Source organism: Volvox carteri (assembly GCF_000143455.1).
Source record: "Volvox carteri f. nagariensis unplaced genomic scaffold VOLCAscaffold_47, whole genome shotgun sequence".
NCBI classification, from domain to species: Eukaryota; Viridiplantae; Chlorophyta; class Chlorophyceae; order Chlamydomonadales; family Volvocaceae; genus Volvox; species Volvox carteri.
The window spans coordinates 556,715-579,029 of NW_003307590.1; the positions used below are offsets into that span (position 1 = coordinate 556,715).

Here is a 22,315-nt window from a genome sequence, read left to right on the forward strand (position 1 = left end):
CTTTTGGGCATTGCTCCTGCCGAAGTGTGAAGCCGACGACTAGGTGCCTCTTTTCCCCGGGCGTGGCCCCAGTGGGCGTGCCCCTGCCTAGGCGCTATTGCGGGCTTTTGGCTGCTTTCAGGACAGGGACCCGTTGGGATAACAGACCCCGCTGCGCCATCTCAAAGCAACTACCCCTCTGCCGCGGCGCCATCCACCGGAAACGGACCCAACCTCACGAGCACTAATACTCTGAGTCGGCCACTCGCGGTCTACAGATTCGTGTTCTTCATAAGCTAAGCCTGACCCGTAGCTTCTAATCCAGCCTGGTCAAACAACAGCGGCGGCGCATCCCTTTCCCGCTATTTTAAAACTGGGTCCGGTCTCTCCCATGCCTTTGATATAACAGAACTTGCGGCGGCTGGCTGTGCCTACAGTCTGACCGCGCGGAGCAATAGCTGGCGTCTGTTACTCACCGCATCGGCCCCCTCCGGGTAACTAGGTGCTCCGCCATTCTGGTGTCCTCCTTCGTCCCGCTGTTGGAGGATGTCCTCCAAGCCTTCTTGGCCTCCGCCGCGCGATTGCTCGCGCTCTGCCATCACTTCGCTGTTACTGGAGACCGATATGCCAGCAACGTCAAATCGCCTTATCTACTTTACTATTGAGCTGGGTCCCGAATACAAAGTAAATCACTATTTAAACAATTCAAAATCCCCAACAGACGACGTTCTGACTTGCGCTTGCTTGCACGGTTGACTGGCGAACTAGCGTTGTCTGGATTCAGCGCTTTGTTCCCAGCTAATCTTTGTAACGCACTACCGTATCAGTCACTGTCCTCTGGCCAATTCCGGTCTGCTCCTCCCGCGCCGCACTTGCCGTACTACACTACAGGACGAGCACTTAATCAACATGCATTTCTGTTTCGGTACGACCCGAAACTCCCGAAGCGTTTACCGATGTCTGCTAGTGACTTGGCCAGCGACTCCTGGATCGCAGCAATCCGGAATCATCATCCAATCTGGAAGGAACAGAGCGTAACATGGCTGCTGTTATGATTTGTAAAATGTAGGCGTTTGTTGGGGTTCCCACTATCACGGCAAATTTTGGTTAGGTTGTTGGAAGTTGCCCTATTTCGCGCATTACCGGTGTGATCTGTGTAGCGATCGCGGCTCATTGGAAGCGCACCCAGCGAACTAACCAGGTGCTGGTCGCGCAGCGATGCTCGGTTGCTTAACTGCTGTTCCTTAATCTTAGCTCGACTCTCTTGGACGTTACACTCCACACTGGTAGCGGCGGGCACCACGTGAAGCACAACTCCACATCGCGGGCTAACCAGCATGGAATTCTTACTTGAAATGGCGGGGACCCGCATGGAACCCAGCACAGAGCCCAGGTCGCTGAGTTGACCTACGTACATCGGTACCGAGGTAACGTGCTGCCAGCACGAGAAAGTGAGCCCCTCGGCCCAGTTGCCACACACGCATGCGGCGTGCTGATAGTGCACACTAAAGATAGCACCCTCGTGACTGTGAGCCCACCCACGCAATGTTGTGTGGTTGGCGCTCGTTAGGGCGGTTGGCGCTCGTTAGGGCGTTGCACATGTTGAGCCGTTCGGGCTTCGCGGCAACTACCAGGAAACATAACCCCTCTGGTAACTACTTCTACAGCTGGAGGTAGCGTGGTCTCGTGGTCATTTCTCGTGATGGATGTAACGACTATACCTTCTGAGTCAGTAATTCTGGTCAGCTGGAAACGGTGCTTGTTGCTTCGCAGCTGGACCCTTGACGGCAGCAGCCTCCATGCCGGTTGTTGAAGGTTTGGCTATGACACATGGGGGCCCCTGGTGATGCACATCGTTGATCATTAGCGGTGATATGACGCACATCGTTGCTCAAGGACCAGTATTGCAGTCATGAAGTCGTGGAGTCTGCATGGCTGGCCTCCTTCGCGACGGGATGGGGGATAGTCGATCCGTGTGGAAGTGGAGTCCAACGCGTCGAGGAACTTACTAATGCCGTACGCCGGCTGGTCTCATACGATTTTCGTCATTGATGTAGACCCAAGAACTCGCCAATCCAGGTAATTTCTGCGCAGGGATCCTACTGCGTGCCTGCCTTTGTCAAGTTTGTTCTTTCAGCGGTGACTTACCTAATGAAGTTTATGACGAATCAACTTTGGAAACTGTAAAAGAACATTGATCATCGATGCAGCTTGTAATACAAGCATCGTTTGCGGAGGCGAGGTATCGGCATTCAGCAGGTGACGCTATGGCCGCTTCCGTGCGCGGCATTTAAGACGCAACAACGATTTTCAAGAACAGATCACCCGTTGACATTTGCGGTATGTTCATTGCGTTTCGTTATAGCTCACGTCGTGTACGCGCTGCTGTCCATGGACCTGCACGAAATCTCTGCCTGTGCGCACATTCGCAGCGCCGAGGACAAGCGCGCATTGTGGGATGGAATGAAAAAAAAATGTCGATTGGAAGCCCGCAAGGAGGACTGTAACGCTGTTCCTACCATGGTGATGGCTTCCGGGAGTGATTCAACAATAGCAGCCCACACATGCACTGACCGTCAGGCTGCAGCCGCCACCAGTAGTGCTGCTGCTGTTGTGGCATTGGCTGCTAGTGCTACTGCACCTGCTGCTCCAGCTGCTCCAGGGCCAGTAACGCCAGCAGGAGTAGCTGGAGATGGCAGCAGTACTAGTGGTGGTGGTGTATCATCCTCTGTAACTCCACCCTGTGGTGACCCTGTAGTGACCAAGCAGCAGATCCTTACGACTGGACCTGTTGCAGAAGTCGCTGCTGCCAGGGGGCCCGCTGGTGCCATAGAACACCACCAACCGGGGCAGCGAGCAGTTATCACTGCTGCGACTACTGTTACTGTACTACGATCCGTTACGGATCTGGAGCTGGCAGTTGCTCATCTGCGAGCTAGGGACCCGAGTGAGTCATCAAGGCGATTTGAATGAGATAGAAGGGGCCCATCTATCATCAGCGAGTGGTCCAGGGATTGTTGTGACTGACTCATGGGAGCCAGTATGTGAGCTCCTTCATTCCTATATAGGCTACATTGCTCACTTCACTTCCGCCGCCATGCTCCCTGTATTGCACCTGATTACGTCATCCTGCCTATGTATGCCGTACACCCCCACGTGTCCCGTTGTCGTACGCGTTATGCAGAGGTGGTGCCACTTATCGACATGCACGGCCTGCCGCTGCCTTTAATTTCATCCTCATGCGTTACCAGCCCTGCTGTGGTGATGGAGGCTAGCACAGCCACAGCAGCAGCAGCTGCTACAGTGGCGACAACTACTGCTGCTGCCACCACCACCACCACCACCACTATTGCCATGCCTCCTCTTAGCACCTTCGCCGCTTTACGTGATCCCCATGACCCCTCCCTGGGTTGTGGGAAGGGGAAGCGCAGCTGCAGCAGTAGTGAATGTGATGGTGGGGGCCAGAGTACTGCCAACATCAGTGGTGACAAGGCCGCTGCTGCAGGGAGCAGCAGAGGTGGCAGTAGTGGTGGTCCCTGGGACTGCGGTGACGGCCGTGGTGGTGGTGCCAGCCATAGCTTGTTTGCAGCACTGGCTCGCTCTGTGGTTTACCAGCAGCTGGCAACAAAGGCCGCCTCGGCCATATGGGGCCGAGTCTTGGCAGTGTGCAAGGTACGTATGTTACAAGTTACAAGTTCTGCACAAGTGTGGGGATGTCCGTAAAAACCGGGGGGCCCATGGACGGTTACTCGTTTTTAGTGCGGTTATGCAGTGGACCATCATCGTCCTCCCTCATCCGCTTGAGCATGAAGCACCTTAGAGCAACGTGCCGGGTTTCCCAGACTTCCGAGAGGAATCTGGCTAGTGCCAGGGGTGGGGCCTCGGTCATAATCGTGCACATGTTGCGCCCTTGAAACGCGAGGTCACGTTCGTACTTAGCCTGTGTACTAGTGTACGCCGGGCATTCCAAAAGACATACATTTTGTATTCAACCGCTCCACAGTCACAAAGCCTGCAGGTGCGCGCTGTGCGCTCACAGCCGTTAGGTCGGTTAATCTCTAACTCCCAACAGCCTAACCGGAAACACATAAGCATTTGATGCAAACGTGGGGAATGGCGATTTCAGCGTGGGCCGGTATTGCAACACTTACAGGCCCGAAGGAGTTGTTGCCCGATCGGGCACTAGGGCTTGGGTCAGGCCAGCCTGGCCCTGAGGGTATATGTGTACGTGCATGTGGCAGTGTCAATGGTGGCAGGTCCGAGTCCTGATGCATGGCATGTAGGGTATGCAATTGCAAAGAGGGATGCAATTGCAGAGGTATGCAGTACGGGTCAATTTTTCACATTCTTGGGTATCCCTTGGTCATATCGACTATCTGCATCTTCTCAAACTTGGAAATTCCAGTGGAATCCACCACCGCTGTCGGAAAACTACCCACAGCTGTAGCGGGGCCTTCAGCCATATTAGTACTAAACATTTTGCAACCTCAGAAGCTAATGATATACCTCATACTTTACTCGCGGGTCTTTAATGAATGGCAGCCTAGCTATGGGGAGCTATGGGGCCCCCATAGCCTATAGGCTGGTGATTCACTTAAGACACGTAGCTCATCCTCGACTACTCCGCAGTCACAAAACCTGCAGATATGCACAGCAACACTGCCGGCCATTACTAGGCCTGTGAACTTCCAGATCCAATTCCCAACAACCTCATTATCTAGATCTGAAACGCATGAGCACCTGGTGCCATAGCCTAGGCAGCACATGCACAGCCCCGGTATGAGCAAGTGTTATATCACGACTTTTCCAGAAAAGAACCGATCGGTGGATGCAGATCCCGGGTGATGTACCCTACAGGATACTACAGTGGGCCGCCCAGCCGTGCTCCGTCACTAGGAAATGCTGCCTTAACCCCGTCCGGTGGATTCGGTGGGGAAATTTAAACCCCGCGGGTCGGCTATAAGGTGTTAGCTCATGATGTCCACCTCGCAATCAGCCGCTTAGAGAACTACTCCTACAGAATATCACTGATAGGCAGCTCGATGGTAGCATCCTCTGTAGTATCCTGGGTGGGCATGTCTCCTGGCTTACACTGACCTGTGTCATGCATTAGGTTGCGAGTCCTGATCACAACATTGCCAGTCAATACATATCTACTGCAGCCGCGTCCATATGCATGGGTTCTTCTATGTTGTAATGTGTCGTGATGTAATGTTCCCTGTATATTTCAGGCCACGAGTGGCGACCTGCTGACGCCTGGTCAGGTCCTGTCTACACCAGCTGAGCAGCTGAGGGCTGCTGGACTCAGTGGCCGTAAGCTTGAATACTTGACAGGCATGGCAGAGGCCTTTGCGACACGGGAGGGCTGGGAGGAGCGGCTTGCAGGTGTGGATGTAGCTGTATGTATGTGGCTGTATCTATCTATGTACGTATGTGCATGTAGGTGTTATGTTTATGCGTGTATTAGGCACAATTGAGGGTTAGGCACGATTTTGTGGATTAGGCATGATGAGTTAGATGCAAGCAGGTAGGCAGCCGATTTGGTGGGGTGCCTTAGCACCAGCAGTTACAGCTGCTGTGTGCACGTGGGTACGCTGAATATGGTGCATTATTGTGTGGGGTGCTGGATGGGTGCATTACTGTCTATTCAAGGTATGTTAGGATGCTGTCTGCCTGCACACATGAGTCACCTCTAGTCGATTCAAATAACACATGCATGCGCATGTCGCCAAGCACTTGGCGACAGCACTAGTGCTGTTATGTGTGGTGAGTGTTTACATGCGTGCATCCTGTCATGTCATTCTCTCGCATGCACGTTGTCGATCGATCCATCCATGCCATTCATGCACGGCTTCATGCTGTCCATCCGCTTATGTTCATCCATGCATCTGGTTCTGTCCATCCATCTCCACAGCCACCCACGACTTGGATCAGCTGGTTTCGGAGCTGACCTCCCTGCGTGGTGTAGGCAGCTGGACGGTGCACATGCTGGCCATGTTCCATCTGGGCCTTCCGGATGTGCTGCCCTGCGGTGACCTGGGTGTACGACGGGGGCTGCAACAACTGCACAAACTACCGAAGCTACCCCAGCCAAAGCAAGTAGAGGACCTGACGGAGGCGTGGAGGCCATACAGGTCAGTTACCCATGAACTAATAAGCTGTGTCAAATGGTAATTGTTGTATAAGTGGTGATAAGTGTGATGAGTACAGGGATGTTCCATAGTGCTGTCTGTGTGTGTGTATATGTTACCTACATACATGCATGTGCAGGATTAGGGATGTATATGTATGTATGTACTTGCTGGCCGCGGCCGCATGCATGTATGCATGCATGCATGCATGAAGTTTTGTTCATGCATTAGTCTGCCCAATGGCATACTCCAGGCCGGTTCCGGCCCGGTTCCGACCTAACGGGTCCAGTTAACGAGATGGGTAACCGGTCGGTAGGATTACCGAGCGAACCGTTATCCGTTAACCGTCCCCAGTAATCGGTAACCGATGTCGGTAACCTGGCATGAGGAAAAATGCATTTCTGATTGCAACCAGTTTCTTTGTGACAATGCCCATTGTCACAAGGTTCATGCCCACGTGTCACACCCCGACAAGCTTAGGAGGTTAAGGCAATGTGAATGCCGGGTGACAGGGGTGACAGTCTTGTGCAGGCACATTTGGAGACTAGTTTACACTGAGATTGGGGTGATGTTGGATTAGAATACTTGCAGTTCATGAAATTGAGGAAATGTGTTGCATAGGCATATCCAAACGTTTCAGAGGGACGTTGTTTCGCCCGTAACAAACTTGTTACGGGCGAAACAAACTGGATTTCCACAGTCCCACCACTCAAAGAGCTCCCCACACCATCGCAAAGTCCCTTTTTTATTACAGACACATGTAACGAGTTGTCATAGCTTGAGATTGTCGATATATGACTGCTGGATTGTGACCAGGCCATCTCCTTACATGTCTTGCTGCACCAGCATGAGCAGTGATCCCTTCTGTTCAAAATTTTCAGGCAACATCGCAATGAGGCAAAACATTGTGCCGAATCTGCCGTACAAAGAGTGTCAAAGCTTCACGCTACTAACGGACGAATACATAAGCATTCATTTACCTTGAAAGAATAAAGGAATTCTATAGCTTCATACAAATTCGCCTATCAGCAACTCTCCCTGGTCGTTCAAAAGTTGCTTGACGATTCTACCATCTCCATACTATGAAGGAGCGCTTCTTCATTTCTTCATTTTATCGGAACCTTAACGTATCCTTCCAACACAATGTCCATGGACAACGGTAATGAGGTCGGCGCCTACGAGTTTGACCGGAACGCCCTGGACAACATCGCCCGTCGGCGACAAGATCGCCCACGCAAGAAATACAGCCAGCATCGTCCAGTGGATGAGTTTGGAGTACATAAGTTTGCCAGGGCAAACAATCTAAGTCAATTTACCGCGTGCCAATTGGAGGATGCCTTGTCCAAGGAAAGGTGCCATATGGACGACCTTGTGTTAGTTTAGTTGTTGCATGTAAGCTTGTGAGTTGGTGGCCTGGTTCATGCTTATGGGCGACAATTGAAATGCCGGGACAATGACTTATTAGGGACATTGACACGGCATTTCACGCCCTCAAAGCGGGAACAAACGCTAAAACTAAATACATACATAGTTCTAAATCTTCTACTAAAATTTTCCTGCAGCGTTAGAGGCCTTTAAATAATATTGGCGAACGCTGCTTCCCGCGCTACCGGGATACTCCCTATGGCATAAACATGCCGGTTACCGACCGTTTGGGGCCCATTAACCCAACCGACCGTTAACCCAGCTGATCGTTAACCCAACCGACCGTTAACCCAACCGGGCCGTTAACGCCATTCAACCGGCCGGTTGGGTTAATGGGCCCCAAACGGTCGGTAACCGGCATGTTTATGCCATAGGGCTGTTGTGACGTTGTCACTGGCAGTCTCTGCTGGTCTGTGCATGGTTTGTTAAATCAATTCGCTTTTACTAGTAGGGATATCAGTACTGATATCCTATCCATCCTCCTACACAAGCAAGCAAACAACCACAAACGCTAAACGAAGTTTGATGAAGCAAAGGGGCCCAGTAAAAGGCCTCCTAGCTATGAAACTAGCTGTAGCAGTGAGGGTGCACATATATGACGGATAAACACACGTTAAGGCACTTCACCACCACCTATAGAGGCCTTTCCAGCGGCCTACAGTTGACTCTCCATTCCGAGGCCGAGGTGTACACCTATCGCATAAAAACTGTTTGTGTGTGTGTGTGCCTGTTGCACCTCGGTTGTGTTACGCAGAGAGGTGTAACAAGCCCTATGGCATAAACACGTCGGTTATTACCGACCGTTTTGAACACTACCGGGGTTCGTTAACCGACACTCGTTAACGACACGTTAATAGGTCAGTTGGGTAAACGGTCAGCTCGGTAAACGGTCGCAGTTGTGCATGCCTGCCTGTGCGCATGCGCATGCACATGCTTGTTTATACACATGTGCATGCACATGCTATTATCTAATCCCATTCAGCAGATTTTGTCCATACACATGTATGTATGTATGTATATGTACTACATGCAGGTCAGTGGGCTCCTGGTACATGTGGCGCATTCCGCCGCCACCCAGGAGTATTGCTAGTAATACTCCCACCACAAAGAACAGCAGCGGCAAACGAAAGACTATGGCAGCTGCAAAGACAAGAAGCACCAGTGAAGGGTAGATTTGGTCTACATGTACACATCTATTCCTACATTTACCTGCTCTGTGTACCTATGTATCCTGTATGTGTAGTCGTGTGTACATACGTGTATATACTTGTGTGTACCTGACACATGCCTGTCTTGTCGCGGATAGTGGCTGCAAGGGAAGAGGCACTAACCTTGGCTAATAACCTTGGCGTATACCGATGGGCTGAAGGCCAACGAAGGTTTTTGTCCTCGACAACATGGATGAGGAGGAGGGCAAGGCTTTTGTGTATGCTTTGTACAGATACAGCAGTGTATGTGTTGCATGCCTGAGAATAGCTTATGCAATAGAGAGCTGGCCGCTGAAAAAACCACTCAAGATGCTGGTGGAATGCCTTAAGCTTAGCATGTGTGCCGTACTGTGTACCAGCTACCACATCATGGCACTCGACAGAGCATTGTATCCATGAGCGAGGTTGACAACTCCTTGGGGAACCAGATTTTACTGACTGCAAAAAGTTTACAGACAGTGTTGCATGCTGATCAGCCTCCAAATTTGGAGAGGCCCTTTAAAGGACCCCCTACCGCGCCACAAATTGGCTGACTGTGTTGTATTGTAAGAGCTCTGTCTTATCTATCTACTGTTAAAGGCTAGCGCTACCTTACATTCATTCAGCAGCCATTCAGGCGGGTTCACCACTGCTGCTGCTGCATGCCACTGTATGTGCGTGCCCATAAATGCAATATGTTTGTTGCCGTCAGGAGTATTGGATCATCAATGATGCAATGCTTAAAATGTGCCTTTATCCCTGCCTGCTGCTACACTATAGCCCCAGAACAGCTGCATCTATGTCCGAGCCGAAGACATACCTAGCTAGATGCACACAACAATACCATGGAACCAAGTGATAGATTCATTCGCAGATTGGCGGATAGGTAGATGGATATTCGGGTAAGCGGTGCCACCAGAATGGATGCTGCCCTGCCATCACCTCCAATGCGCCTCAATAAAATCCAACGACCTAAGAGAACTGCACATCCCTGGCAGGAGCCAGTTCGTGTCCTTAGCAGTGGAGTCGCACAGAGCGAGTTGGATGGAGGTACCTCAGCCATATGCCTGTATGTAAAGCGACTCCTGCCAACAACTAGGCACCGTCGTTACCTATATGCTGCTGCCTATGATGAAAAAAAAATGGCGGATAAGATTTGCCATTCAACTAGCCACAGCCATGCCATCCCGCATCATCGTGCTTGCTGGAGGTGCCGCCTCTAATGCCCGCCGTTGGCTCCAAGTTATGTTCTTTGGGCGATTATTGCCGACTGTGCACTGGTGACAGCACTTTGAACCTTTCCATCCTCCAGCAGCCCTGTTTGAAGGACAGCCTTATTAACAGGGCCATCGGCCGCATCAACTTGCCTGGTCGAGAAAGCGGGATGCTGCTGCTGGTCCATTTTTCCTAGGAATTTCCGTTCAATCTTACTCTGGAGGATATTCCAGAGATCCCTGGCCATTAGCGCCATCTCGAACAACTGGAAGAGAAGGACTGCAAGCGAGGTCAGGAGAAAGCACGCTGCATGCAGCAGGTGGCAGAGGAGATAGACCCAAGAGGGTTGAAAAGCTCGTTAAAGCAAGGAAATGTGATAAGTGCTTGGTGGCCAACACCACTTTCATGAATGATCATCTTTGATTAGTGGGTCTGGTGTGTGCATGGCTGGTGTAGTTTCCTGGAATATCACGTTCGTTTCACGGAAAGTGCTTTTGGCCAGTTATACAGTGAGCGAGTAACCAGCCAGACAAGTGGTGTGTATATGCTTACCAATCATGATGTACGTGGTTGGCGCCTTGTCACTCGGTCTGGAGCCCAGAAGCACGAAAGCAGAGATGAACAGTACCAGCTCAGAAGCATGACCCACAAACTCCATGACCTGCCTTGACCTCTGGCTAAACGGCCGCCATATCGCCAGGTATAACACCATGGCAGCCTGAATCACGCACAGCAGAACCATCTGCAACATGCTGCGTGTCTGCAAGCTGAGGAAGCCAAAGATGCAGGCAATGAGCGCCTTATGTGTCACATTTATTGCCCCAACGGACAAGATCATCTTGGTCTCGCGGCTGGAAGGATTGCTGCTCCCCTGCAAACAAAACGAATGTCAGTTGGTAGCTGGCACTCTGGTGGGTCGATTAAGTCCCGGCGTCTTCCAGTTCCTTTTATTTAACAGTGTGCCAGGTACACATCCTACGTAATATGGCTGAGGGGAAAAGTAAGATCGCATGCAAACTAGGCAGTGCTTGAATGCAACAGTCTATTGCTGAAGTGATTTGCCCTCTGCGTGTAGGGCCTATTGGATTTCTGGGTGTTTTCAGTCCTCATCACAAGAAGCTATTGCTGCTGGCTGACTGCTTGCAGTCAGTATGTTACGCTACAGCTTCGTTGGAACGTACTTACAAGTATTCCCTCTCCAAGCATGAACTCAAACCTTGCCAGGAAATGCACCGGAGGTGTCAGATGCAGCCGCAGTGGCCAGCAGTCTCGCCGGTACTGCAGCTGGTACACAGGCACCTGCTTGCCTGCGATTATGCAAGGTGCACATAGAATTGTACCTAGGTTACTAATACGAACATATGTGAGCAACACGAGCACCCATCATTTCGGTTTGCACAGAGTGTAACGTATCCAAAAGATCAAATGACAAGCATGCAAGCTTGCATATTTAAGTATGCTTGGACACGGCAGCGCTGCCGCTGGCTGCAGCCAGCCAGCACGTGCAGATAGAGCTAGGCATGAATGAATGCATGCATGCAAAACAAACGCAAGAGTAACCACAAAATTTCAATCGGAGGCAACCAGATTATATCATAATTCATAACAATCACCTCTTGATTTGTAAAGGAAGGAGAAGTGATCATAATGTCGAAGCATCAGGAGTGCAGGCATTTAACGACTTTCAATGCCTAATCATGCCCTTACCAGGATGCATTAACAAAAGGCGTTTATCTACACCTTGCGGTGCAGAATACGCGACAGCATCATCTGAGGTCTTGAATACAGCATGTCGCCTGTGAGGCTGAATTACCACTGCTGTCCAAAAGGTCCGTGCACGTGACCGACCCGCGCTATTGGCGTGCCTGGAAAAGGAACCAGACCGAGATGATGCGTCTGCAACCACACCTGTATGGCCGGCAGCAGGAAATGATGGGCCTGCAGCTGCACTACTACCAGCATCACCCTCTTCACCATTATGACCGTTACTGTTACTGTGATGTCGCAGTGTGCAGTTATTACCATCATCCATGCCCATCCCTTCGTTATTGCGGCTTAAGCTTGGCTGCTTCCCACTGGAATTCCGTGGGATTGATCTTGGAGACATAGTGCCACGAGCTACCGGAACTGACGCCGTATCTTGCTCAGCAAGCAGGTTGTAATACTTGACGAAATCCCACCGTGTGCGGTCACTATCCTTGCCGCCGCCATGTGCAAGGCTGAGGCTGCCCAGGGTACGGGGGGACAAAGCTGGCAGTAAGGTTGAAAGCCTCGAAGGCTGTGATCCAGACGGTAATACGGTAAGGGGTGGAAGCTGTGTTGGGCGACGTGGTGCTATGGCTTGTAAGGGGGGAAGGGGCGGCCTGGTGTTCGGCTGGATGGGCAAGAGGGAGGAAGGCTGTGGGGATGGTGGCGGCGGTGCATCAGCAGTAGGGGTGGATGAGTCGCGCTCAGTTGCCTCTCCCAGAGGTCCTGCTGCCGCAGTAGCCACGTATTCCTTACTGGAATGCGTGTTGCCACCATCGTCCCCATGTTCATCATGTGGGTCCTTGCTGCTTGCGTTGCTAGCATCTTGGGGTTGTTGTCTGGTCGCCCAAGTAAATAAGGCTTGCCTTTTGGCCTTCAATTTCAATCCATCGGTCATGGAAGCCCTGGTACCCGGTCTGAATATTTGTTGCCAGGATGTCTTGCTGGATAGGCCATTAGGTTTTTGTTGTAGTGTAGCTGTGACAGCACATGTGGCTGGCCGTTCCAGAAACTGCTGTCCATTGGTATTGGCATTCCAGGCTATCTGTGGAAAGCTGCTTTGGGCCATGGGTCCAGCAGCTGCTGGATGCTTGACACCGTTCGTGTCGTTGCTCGGGCCGGTGTTGTTGCTATCGGAAGCTGCATCAAGGCACTTCTTGTTGCTGTTGAGAATGGGAATGAATTGACCAGGGCAGGTCTCCGAGGACCCTTCAGTTGCTTTTGTAGGATCACCCGTCACACCGCCGGCCTTCGTTCGTTGTGTGTCGTCGATGAATCGTCCATGAGACAGAAACATAATCGGGAGGATTTGTAAATATGGGCTTATCCTTTGGATGGCTATCCACTTGCTTCATGATGGATGACCACCGCTTTATTCCAACTAAACTTGCGCTTGACAAGTTTATCGTTAGAAAACGGGTGTGAAGGCAATAATTGATATTCGTGTACTGCACCATACCCATTCATTTTGTTCATTGTCAAGCCATGCACATGCAGCCCATCATAACCAACTCAGGGTGCGGCATGTAGTGTAGTGGCATGCATGCATCCTGTTTCTTATGGTCCTGCCCATACACCCTACCTTGTTCGGTGGCAATCCCTTCAAGGCGGCTTCACCCACAGACGAGACTTTGGGAGCGCTCTTTAGGCTGCCGGATGATTCTTCTAATGGATTCTGCCGCTGTAATGGCACTTGGTCATGGCGTAGTAGCCCTTGCTGACGTGATGGCACGTCGCCCTCCACAGGTACCATACTTTTTCTGGCCTTCATTCGGGGCTTCTCAATGATGGTCCTTGAAAACGTGTTTGGTTTATCACTAGGCCTGGACCATACGACTTTGTCTTTGTTTTTGGCTGATGAATGACTGGTCAATACCTGCTGAGATGCTCTAGGCGCGAGTGATGACCCCCTCAGCACAGACGGCTGTTCTAGCACCTGGGCAGAAAACACGTGATCTATGTGCTTAGTAGTACTGCTGCTGAGTTCAAGGGCTGGGAGCCGCCGGTGACCATAATAAGCAGCAGATGCTGATGGCGATGTGAAATAGTCATTATCTTGGGCAGCAGCACCAGCGGTACACATGGCTTCCTGTGCTTGTGTCATGGCTGCACTGTAGCTTCCAGCTGCAAGTTACACGAAGGAAAAGGTAAAAAGTAGCAACAAAAAACAAAATGTTGCAGGCATCGACTGGCTGGCTGCAGAAATAAGGCAAACCGTACTTATTAACAGTCACAAAGCAGGCAAGTAGTAACAGTGATGAGTGCTAGGGAATTTAGCAAAAAAGGGACATGCGCATGTAACATGGCGAGACCACTACTTATCATCATTCATCACTCTTGGTGATGTCCCTGTGAGATCAACTTGCATACCCTACATTCCTGAATTGAAATATGTATGCTGCAACAATCACACACATGCATCGCTTGGCTGCTCGTTTACTCATATGTACACGAGGGGCATGCATACACGAAAATTCAGGATCAACCCCCGCATGCGGGGGCCAAGGACTGCGCAGTCCTTGGCCCAATAATGATGAGCCACCCAACCCGCCGTCCTACGCCGTGAATTGAACCGACCGGCTAATAAGGTACATATGACAATACATTTTTTACATGGTCGTGCTTATTACCTGTAGCCACATCAGGTCGGACAAGGACTGATTCAGTGGGCACCAGAGCAGGGCTTACTGACGTAGCAGCACAGGCAATGTACGCTTCGTTGTCAGCACCAGCAGGGATCTGGAGCTCCGCAAATGGATTCTCTTTAGGGCAGCATGGATTCATTCGTGAAATTATTCGGGTGAACTCGTCAGCAGCAGCCGGTGTACATGAAAGGATGTACAAATTAGGATGTACCTCTGAAGCCTATGATGCATGCATGCTAGTGCGCTATCTCTTTGTGGCTTTTAGGCGTTCAGGTCTTGCCCTTGGGCCTTCGGCTAGTGTCATACGCGCCCATGATGGGTATTTCTACAGGTATGGAGTCATGCAACCCAACCATGTAACACACCTCATCCCTGGACCTACCAGAAGTTGGTGGGGTGCTAGTTGCCATAGCCATGTTGTCCATTAAGTTGGTTGGCCTCCTTGTTCTAGAAACGGTTCCAATAGGAGGGAGAGATATGCTGCTCCGGGCGGGGTCAGCCTTATGATTCATAGAGCCGACAGCAATACTGCCTGCTATAGCTGTACCGGCAGACATGGAAACCAGGGAGCCGTCATTATTAGCTGCTGCGGCAGCTGTAACCTTTGCTGCCAAAGACATCACCGACGGCTTGCCCTGTGCTGCCTGAGGCCCTTGGTCATTGTCGCAGCTAGAAGGTACTCCAGCACTGCTACCGAGTGCAGCAACGAATCCCGGAGAGATATTCCGATTGCTGGCATGCCCTGTTGTCCTGCTGGTCTTTTGAGATGAAGCCTTCCTGTGAAGGGTACAGGCAGCGGCGGCAGTACTGCTAGGACGCTCAACCCCAGCGCCAACAGCAGCCTCATTATTAACTCCTGCAGCTATAATGTTGCATCCACTTAGCATCGGGTCCGCTTGCTGCATGCCAGTTTGCTGTGTGTCCAGATCTGCTGTTGACGGCAGGACATGGTTGCTGTGAATGCTTGCAAGGTTGTTGCCGGTATGAGGAGCACAGACTATGGCGATGATGCTACTGCTGCTATCCAGCTTACGATGCTGGTGCTGGGTGGTATCTGGCAGTGGGCCTTGCCGCCCACAACTAAGTGTCGCCGGAAGAGACCCTGCTGAGTGAAGCGGCTCCATTCTCATGTCGCATTGTGTAGAGAGATCTTCGTTGGTTTGGATGGCGCAGTAGAACACACCGACAGAAGGTAGCAGGCGAGCCAATAAACAAAGGAAATTAGGGTCAGTTAGTGGAAGCAGGTCCTTATTTCTGTCCTTTCTTCTTGCCTCCACTCAGAGGAAAGGAGACATGCATACGTAATAAGCAGCCAGCAGTGGGTACAACTCGTAACAAACCAAATAATAAACCTAAGGTGAAAACAGGTCATTAGGACTACTAGGATACTAGGATACTTCAGCATTAAGGGCCATATGCTTGCTCGTTGGGCTATCTAGGTCGTATCAGACAGAGAACGCGAAATTCCCCTAAAAACATGGTTTGCGTTCCGCAATATGCCTTCCTTAAAATGCCTTCCATATTATGGTGGCAGGCTTATGGAAGTCGACGTGGGATCAATAACGACTCACCAGGGAGCGCCGGATCGCACGGCTGTTCAATGAAGGGCTGGTTCTCTGCTATACCTGCTGCTGTTGGTGATTTGTCCAAGACATGGTTGCCAGGAGTTAGCTTCAGATCCCTTGGGGTATTACAACCGTGGCTCATCAACGTCTCAGCCCCATCCAAGGTCTGCTGGTACCCTGCTGTGCCATAATCATCCCTACAGCCGCCTAATCCGCCGCCTCCGACCCGGCCATGGGGGTCAGCTGACGGTAAAGGGCTGCCATTACGACTGCCCTCATCGCGCCTTGTGTCCACTAGTACTGCTGTCTGAAGCTGCTGATTTAGAGTGGGTGATGTGCAATAGGATGGCTGCAGACACACACGCGGCCGGCAGGTCATGAAATGCTCAGAGACCTTTGCAAAGACAAAACTCGATTATGTATCCTATCGTGAGTGAGAAACCAGGCATGCATCCTTGCCACGCTTGGTTATAGAGCAGCGACACCGCCTGCTGATATGTCCGGAGCAGCGATATAGTAAATATCTTCCGGTGTAGATTTAATGCATGACTGACGACCTTCTCACCCGCCCGACACCCCTATCTGCGGGCTTGCTGGCTCACCTTCTCCTCCAGGTACCAGCGGCACACCGTCAGCCACCAGAGCAGCACAAAGTAGGGCAGCACAATGCACGCCAACACGAACACCGCCAGGATGTAGCTGACACGACTTTGTGAAGCCGCAGGAGCGCTGAGCGTGAGGCAGGAATAGTATGTTACTGCTACCAGCAGAGGGCCTGGGTGCATAAGTAGGGGGTAAGGGTGCCCTGGGATTATTATACATGGGGAAGGCCGGGCGGCTACACAGCAGGAAAAAATAAACCCTGCCGCGCACGGGTGAAGCTCAGCTATAGCGTTCTGTCACCATACTTTTACGCCGTGCAGCCACAATATATAATTTATAGAAATCAAATAAGTAACAAGAGACCGACACAAAAAGCCCACTTTGTTCACACGCCTGATGCTGCCCTACAAAAGTACTGTAGCCCATACTGCTATAGGTAAACTAGGCATGCATTCAGCCGCACAAAGACTTACTTGCCAGGGTTATCTCTATCCGTGGGAAATGCAGCACGGCTGGTAGATCTGGTCCCAAATACAGGCGATATAAAATGACTACCACGGTATGACCAAGTGTCACGGCGAATAAAAGGAGTGCCACAGTAGCGGCAGTATAAACCATGTCTTGAGTGCTGATCTGAATTACTGTGGGGGTTGCGGCCTTTTTGGATGACGAACTCATCGGTGGTGATGGTGATTCAGTGGAGTTTCCACCATTAAACACCACACGTCCACTCGGGTCAAGGATCACCGAGCCATTGGTACCGTTGCCACTGGCTACCCCCACAATCACATACTGGTTTGATATAATGTTCATGTTGTTGGTGCTGTTGCTGCCGTTGGTGAACTGTGACAAGCTTTTTAGGAAAGAAGTCAACACATCCTGCAGCTGCGTGTACTGCTGGTCCCCAGCAGTCTCTTCACGGGCCGCTGAAGAACCATTGCTGAAGGGCGGTGCCTGCCTGCTATCTGTTTGGTTGCCTGGTGTCGGTGTCAGCATGGCCGCTGGCCCCAAGATGGTGTGTTCCTGTAGCTGTCTCAGCTCTTCAGCAGCTGCTGAAGACAGGAAGCGATCCCGATGGCGATGTAGACCGTCCACAGCATTGTCCTTTACTACCGGAAACTCAGGGGGTGCCGATGCTGGAAACACTGAAGGTGGTGTTACTGGCAGAGCTACGGTACCGTTCACTGGCGACCACAGGCCAGCAGTGGCTGAGTTCACCTGGTCTGCCACCTTGACCTCCATCGGTTTGCCAAAGGCGGTATCCAGGATCGGGATGTTGCCCTGGATGCTCATGACTGACCAGCGCAGGTTACCCGCGACAAGACGATAGCGATGGCTGACACCAGGTGAAGCAAGGCTAGCAGTCATGGCCAGCAACTGCGTGAGCCGGACAGGATCATTGATGCGCATGGCAGGGTTGCACATCAACGGGCATCATGGAGCAGCAGATCTAGACCAGCAGGCAGCAAGGCATGTGCAGTGGTTCACGGGAGTTGACATCTGCATGTTGGGTAATGCAATTACCTGATCTACAAGATATGCATGAGTGTACAGCAAAATGCCACGTGTGCAGCCGGGAGCCAATGGCAGTGTCCTCAAATAGCTCAGACGACTCCTGTACCATATAGTTAAAGGCCATTTGCTACATAGCTATCCACCTGCCTGTCGCCCAGCCCATCGTCACGCAGTCCACCCACACCCACATCCCCTCCCCTCCCACCCACCCCACACCCACCCCACACCCACCCCACACCCACCCCACACCCACCCCACACCCACCCCACACCCACCCCACACCCACCCCACACCCACCCTCGCCCTCATCCAGCGAGTCAGCCAGCGCACTAACCTGGAAATGGTATGCACTATTCAGCATGCTAAGACGGGAGGTCAAAGCGGAGAGGAAGGACGTAGAGGCAGCGGTAACCGAGGCGCTGGAGGTGAAGGTCGTCATAAGGGCTCCACCCAGCCCAGTAATGGGAGCAGACGATGACCCTATTGCTATCCCGGGCAACTTTGTCTCCAGATGCAACGACCTGTGTTAGGTGTAATGCCATGAATCGCACATTCATTCACATGTAGTGGAAGTAGGACTGACACTTAGCGGAAGGCAAGCAGCACAGCAGCCTGCGGGTGCACCCTGAAGGTGCTCTACTACTACTAGTAGGGTGCACATGTGAGCAAGGGTGCATGTAACATGTTTCTTGCATGGCCTGGAACGAACCTCGCTTCATGGCCACATCACATCATGTGCCGGCGCCAATGCCTTCATCTATGCACCATTTAACGCTAAACCATAGCTAGCATTTATTAGCTGCCATACGCAATTACTCACTCCGTATTCAGGTTGCCTGTCAGATCGCTCAAAACGCCCTTTGGCAGCGTAATAGACGCCGTGCTGCCCTCCGGGCCGTACAGCACCGCCAGGCAGGACTGCACGAACCCCATGCCAGATGCCATTACATATTTCCTCATGAACCCATCGCTGAGCTGCATTAGCTGGCCGATGGTGGGCGACGCAATCGGTGGTGACCCTGCCAGCCCGTCAGGAAACGACGAAGCCGCCACCGTTGTCGGCGCGTCTCCCGCTATCTTTGCTGCCGTTTCAATGTCCTCAAAGCACTCCGCACGGAGGACCGATACGCTGTCACTGAGCTGCAAAGCTGCTGACATGTCAAATTTGTGAACGGGCTCGGACATATTAAGCAAAACCAGCAAGTATCGCAAGACTGGGAAAATGGAATTGCCCATCTGTATGGCTTTGGTGCGGTTACCAAGCGCCACCGATGCCTTTGACACAGACAGCTGCCCAGAAAGCCGTGGAGGATCGATGTCCACCACCACCCAGCGCCACCACACATGCTGGCCGATCTGCACAAAGTTGCATGAAGGAAGCAAGCATCACTGATCATCATACGATCAGCAGCAGTAGCGGCTGGTTGATGCATTTCCATTACTGTAGTAGCTGGTACACAGTACGGCACACATTTCAAACTACAAGGGTTTGGCACTACTGGTAAGCCGCGACCATTGCCCCCGGGAGATCCCGGGATCGATACCCGTTAGGGTCAAAAGTCCTTCCGATGGTGGAAGGCATTGCACCCCTAGTTGATGGACGGTGGTGACCTGAGATAAAGTCAACTTGCGAGCCGACCAGGAACGGAGTTGGGCCGCTGTCGACCCGGCAGATTCCGTTGGATGCTGGTGGTGGGTGCGGAACCTGAGCGATCCACTGAGAAGTTGACTAGGGTGACTGGATGAGGGTGCCCCGAAATACCGGGGAAGGCAGGGTTTCGCAGGGTAGCTGCCACGGGCGAAGATAGCCCCCCCTGTTTCACACATCATATCAAACTATAAATACACGCAATTGCAAAGCGCTCGACCAGCATCCCGTGAGGTTTTTGTATCACGTCTTTTCGGAAAAAAAACCGATCGGCGGATGTCAGATCCCGTGATACCCAGGATATTACAAAGGCCTTTCAGCGCCCAGCTACTACAATTACTGGGAGTACGAATTGCATGAGCAATCGCACAACTAATGGGCCAGGAAATGAGCATGGGCTGCTACTAGCATCTGTAGCTCACCGCTGGAAAGGCTTCTTAAGACGCTGGCAGAGCACCTTAGCGCGCACTTATAGATATAGACGATGTGTGTGCTGTACTGTATTACAGCCACTATAAATACTGCCCGAGTGGTTGGTCGCGACTGGATAGCTCCACACGCAGGCGAATGCTCGCCGCCATACATTAATAAAATGGCACTTGCTTTGCCGCCTTCGTTCCATGTGCAGCAGTGTGGTCCATGCACTTGGCCAGTTTATGTTATCACTGTGCAAGCATCTGCTGCATGCACATTTACATACCTCATATGCAATGATTGCACCTCCGTACATTCTCACCTCAATCCTGAAAAGGTAGTCGCCACTGCACTGGGGCTGCACCATCCAAGCCGCTGCTGGGCTCTCCCCCGACGTGACTGTGACACCCGTGTTGTTGCTGTGCCCCGGGTCTGTATTGTTGCTGGATGAGTCCCTGCCGCCGCTGCTCTCATTAGTTTGCTGCCCTGGCGTGGACGACGTCGGCACTGTGGTAATATTCATTTCCTGAGGGAAAACGGGTAGAACCACACATGCACACCATAGAGTGCCGGAGATTGCCTGCAACCTGGAGGGGCATTCCCTTTGCAACGGAAGTGCGTCCACAAGTTGCCTCTGACCTTAAGCAAACGGACCTAAGATTTGCTGGACAGCTGCTTGGACAGCTTCGCTTTTCATCAGTTGCTAGGTACCGAGTGTAGCAGCCGGTACACAGTACGGCGCTATAAATATGCGCGTAGCGCGACCACCAGCATCTCGTGAGGCCTTTTCAGCGGCCAGCTGCTACACCGAGTCCCATGTGAGTGGCTGTACAGCCACTTGGAACACATGTGCGCCATAATTAAACGAATGCACCACTAAGGCTCTGCTTAGTGACTGGGGCTCTGCTTAGTCGTCCATAAAACGATCATCGTCTATAGATCTTGCCCCGGATGGTATACTAAATATGTACCGTACCTATCTATTGTATGTACTACAAGGGCACGATCCATAGACCATACAGCTTTTCACAGACGGTGAGCTATGTGTGACGTGTGCTTTCAGGAATGCTGGACTATCGGTTTTGGCTTCATGCCATGATGCCAGGCGACGGTTTCCGGGGACTGGCAAGTGACAGCACGGATACAGGGCCCGGGTGGATGGCTGCTGGTGAACAATAAGGACAACTTCCGGCCGTTCATTGCTAGCCACCTTAACCTGCAGCCGTGCAGTAACTGGCTGCTGAAAAAGCAGGCCTCTCAGGGTCCTGACATTGCGCCTTAGTGCGCATTTATTTCATGAACATAATGTGGGCGCACGCCCCTTGCTTACAAGCAACACACACAAGCTAGCGAATACAACACACACAGCGAATACATACTAGCGAATTGTCAACGTCGCAACTATAGCTGCAAGAAAGCATGCATTCACCTTTAGCACCCCACTGCCCTGCGCTGTTTGGTTGGCGGCCAGTGTAAACAATACATCGAGGGAAGGCAGCTTAGGCAGCGTTGCTGGACTGCTGCCTGTGCGAGCCAACTGCTGCGGGTCATAGATTGATGCCGTACCGCGTTCCAAAATAATGTACGACACACGGCAACCACAAAGCTTGCAGTACGCTGAACCACCGTGAAGAACCGAGATAGCGATGTAGAATGGGCCTCTAGAGATGGAGGGAATGGCGAAGCTGACCTCCTTTATGGCAAGAGAGCAGTTAATGCTTGTGGGTGCTGGTATAGCTGGTGAGGGTGGAAGAGGTATGCCAGGAGTTGGTGATGCAGAGTTGGGCTGCCCTTGCTTACTGGTTGGTTTCGTTGGCGGTGGCCTGAGCTCTTGACTGGTCGGTTCAGGGCTGGGAGGTATTTGTATTTCTGTTGGCTGCCTGGGCGGATCTGTGTTAAGTGGTGGTTGTCTAGGTGCTGGTAGCGGTCTACTGAGCGGTGGTGGTGGTCCGGGTCCTCTGCTGGCTGCAGGTGGCAGTGCTATAGGTGGTGCACCTTGTAGTTGTGTGGGTGGTCGTTGTGCTGAGGGTGTTGGTGTTGGTGTTGGTGGTAGAGTAGGTGGTCGTGCCACCGGTGTTGGCGGCATGGGTGGTGGTGGGGTGGGTGGCGGTGGTGTGGGCGGTGGTGGTTTGGGTGGGGGTGGTTTGGGTGGTGGTGGTGTGGGTGGTGGTGGTGGGTGTGATGGAGGTGGGGGTGATGGTGGGGTGGGTGGCGGTGGAGTGGGCGGTGGTGGTTTGGGTGA

The 22,315-nt window shown here is 52.0% G+C and overlaps 5 protein-coding genes across 5 annotated transcripts in view; 2 read left to right on the forward strand and 3 right to left on the reverse strand.

Moving 5' to 3' along the window:
* VOLCADRAFT_106605 (uncharacterized protein) overlaps positions 1–792 on the reverse strand; it is a gene marked incomplete at its 3' end in the record, with an annotated part of 10,144 nt that extends 9,352 nt beyond the window's left edge. Inside the window, exon 1 of the mRNA XM_002954951.1 lies at positions 456–792. Coding sequence (XP_002954997.1) covers positions 456–578 — 123 coding nt within the window. The 5' untranslated portion in view covers positions 579–792. The remainder of the gene's footprint in view (positions 1–455) is intronic.
* A 1,578-nt stretch (positions 793–2,370) lies between these two features.
* Positions 2,371–6,113, forward strand: VOLCADRAFT_118912 (uncharacterized protein; the record flags this gene model as incomplete). The annotated part of the gene is made up of 4 exons (XM_002954895.1): positions 2,371–2,926; positions 3,485–3,651; positions 5,211–5,364; positions 5,894–6,113. Coding segments are annotated over 4 exons (1,097 nt in total), but the record flags the coding sequence as incomplete, so codon positions are not given.
* Positions 6,114–9,965: 3,852 nt separating this feature from the next.
* Positions 9,966–12,980, reverse strand: VOLCADRAFT_95841 (uncharacterized protein; the record flags this gene model as incomplete). The annotated part of the gene is made up of 6 exons (XM_002954952.1): positions 9,966–10,216; positions 10,490–10,808; positions 11,123–11,244; positions 11,645–11,802; positions 12,176–12,335; positions 12,440–12,980. The coding sequence occupies 6 exons, from the start codon at positions 12,978–12,980 to the stop codon at positions 9,966–9,968; spliced, it is 1,551 nt and encodes a 516-aa protein (XP_002954998.1).
* Positions 12,981–14,597: 1,617 nt separating this feature from the next.
* Positions 14,598–20,596, reverse strand: VOLCADRAFT_95842 (uncharacterized protein; the record flags this gene model as incomplete). The annotated part of the gene is made up of 7 exons (XM_002954953.1): positions 14,598–15,259; positions 15,900–16,242; positions 16,496–16,668; positions 16,970–17,873; positions 18,298–18,532; positions 18,832–19,367; positions 20,396–20,596. 7 exons carry the CDS (start codon positions 20,594–20,596, stop codon positions 14,598–14,600), a joined length of 3,054 nt encoding a protein of 1,017 aa, XP_002954999.1.
* A 1,174-nt stretch (positions 20,597–21,770) lies between these two features.
* The window catches only part of VOLCADRAFT_95843 (uncharacterized protein), a gene marked incomplete at both ends in the record, with an annotated part of 1,192 nt that continues 647 nt past the window's right edge, over positions 21,771–22,315 (forward strand). The window contains 2 exons of the mRNA XM_002954896.1: positions 21,771–21,813; positions 22,045–22,277. Of these exons, the coding sequence (XP_002954942.1) occupies positions 21,771–21,813; positions 22,045–22,277 (276 nt within the window). The remainder of the gene's footprint in view (positions 21,814–22,044; positions 22,278–22,315) is intronic.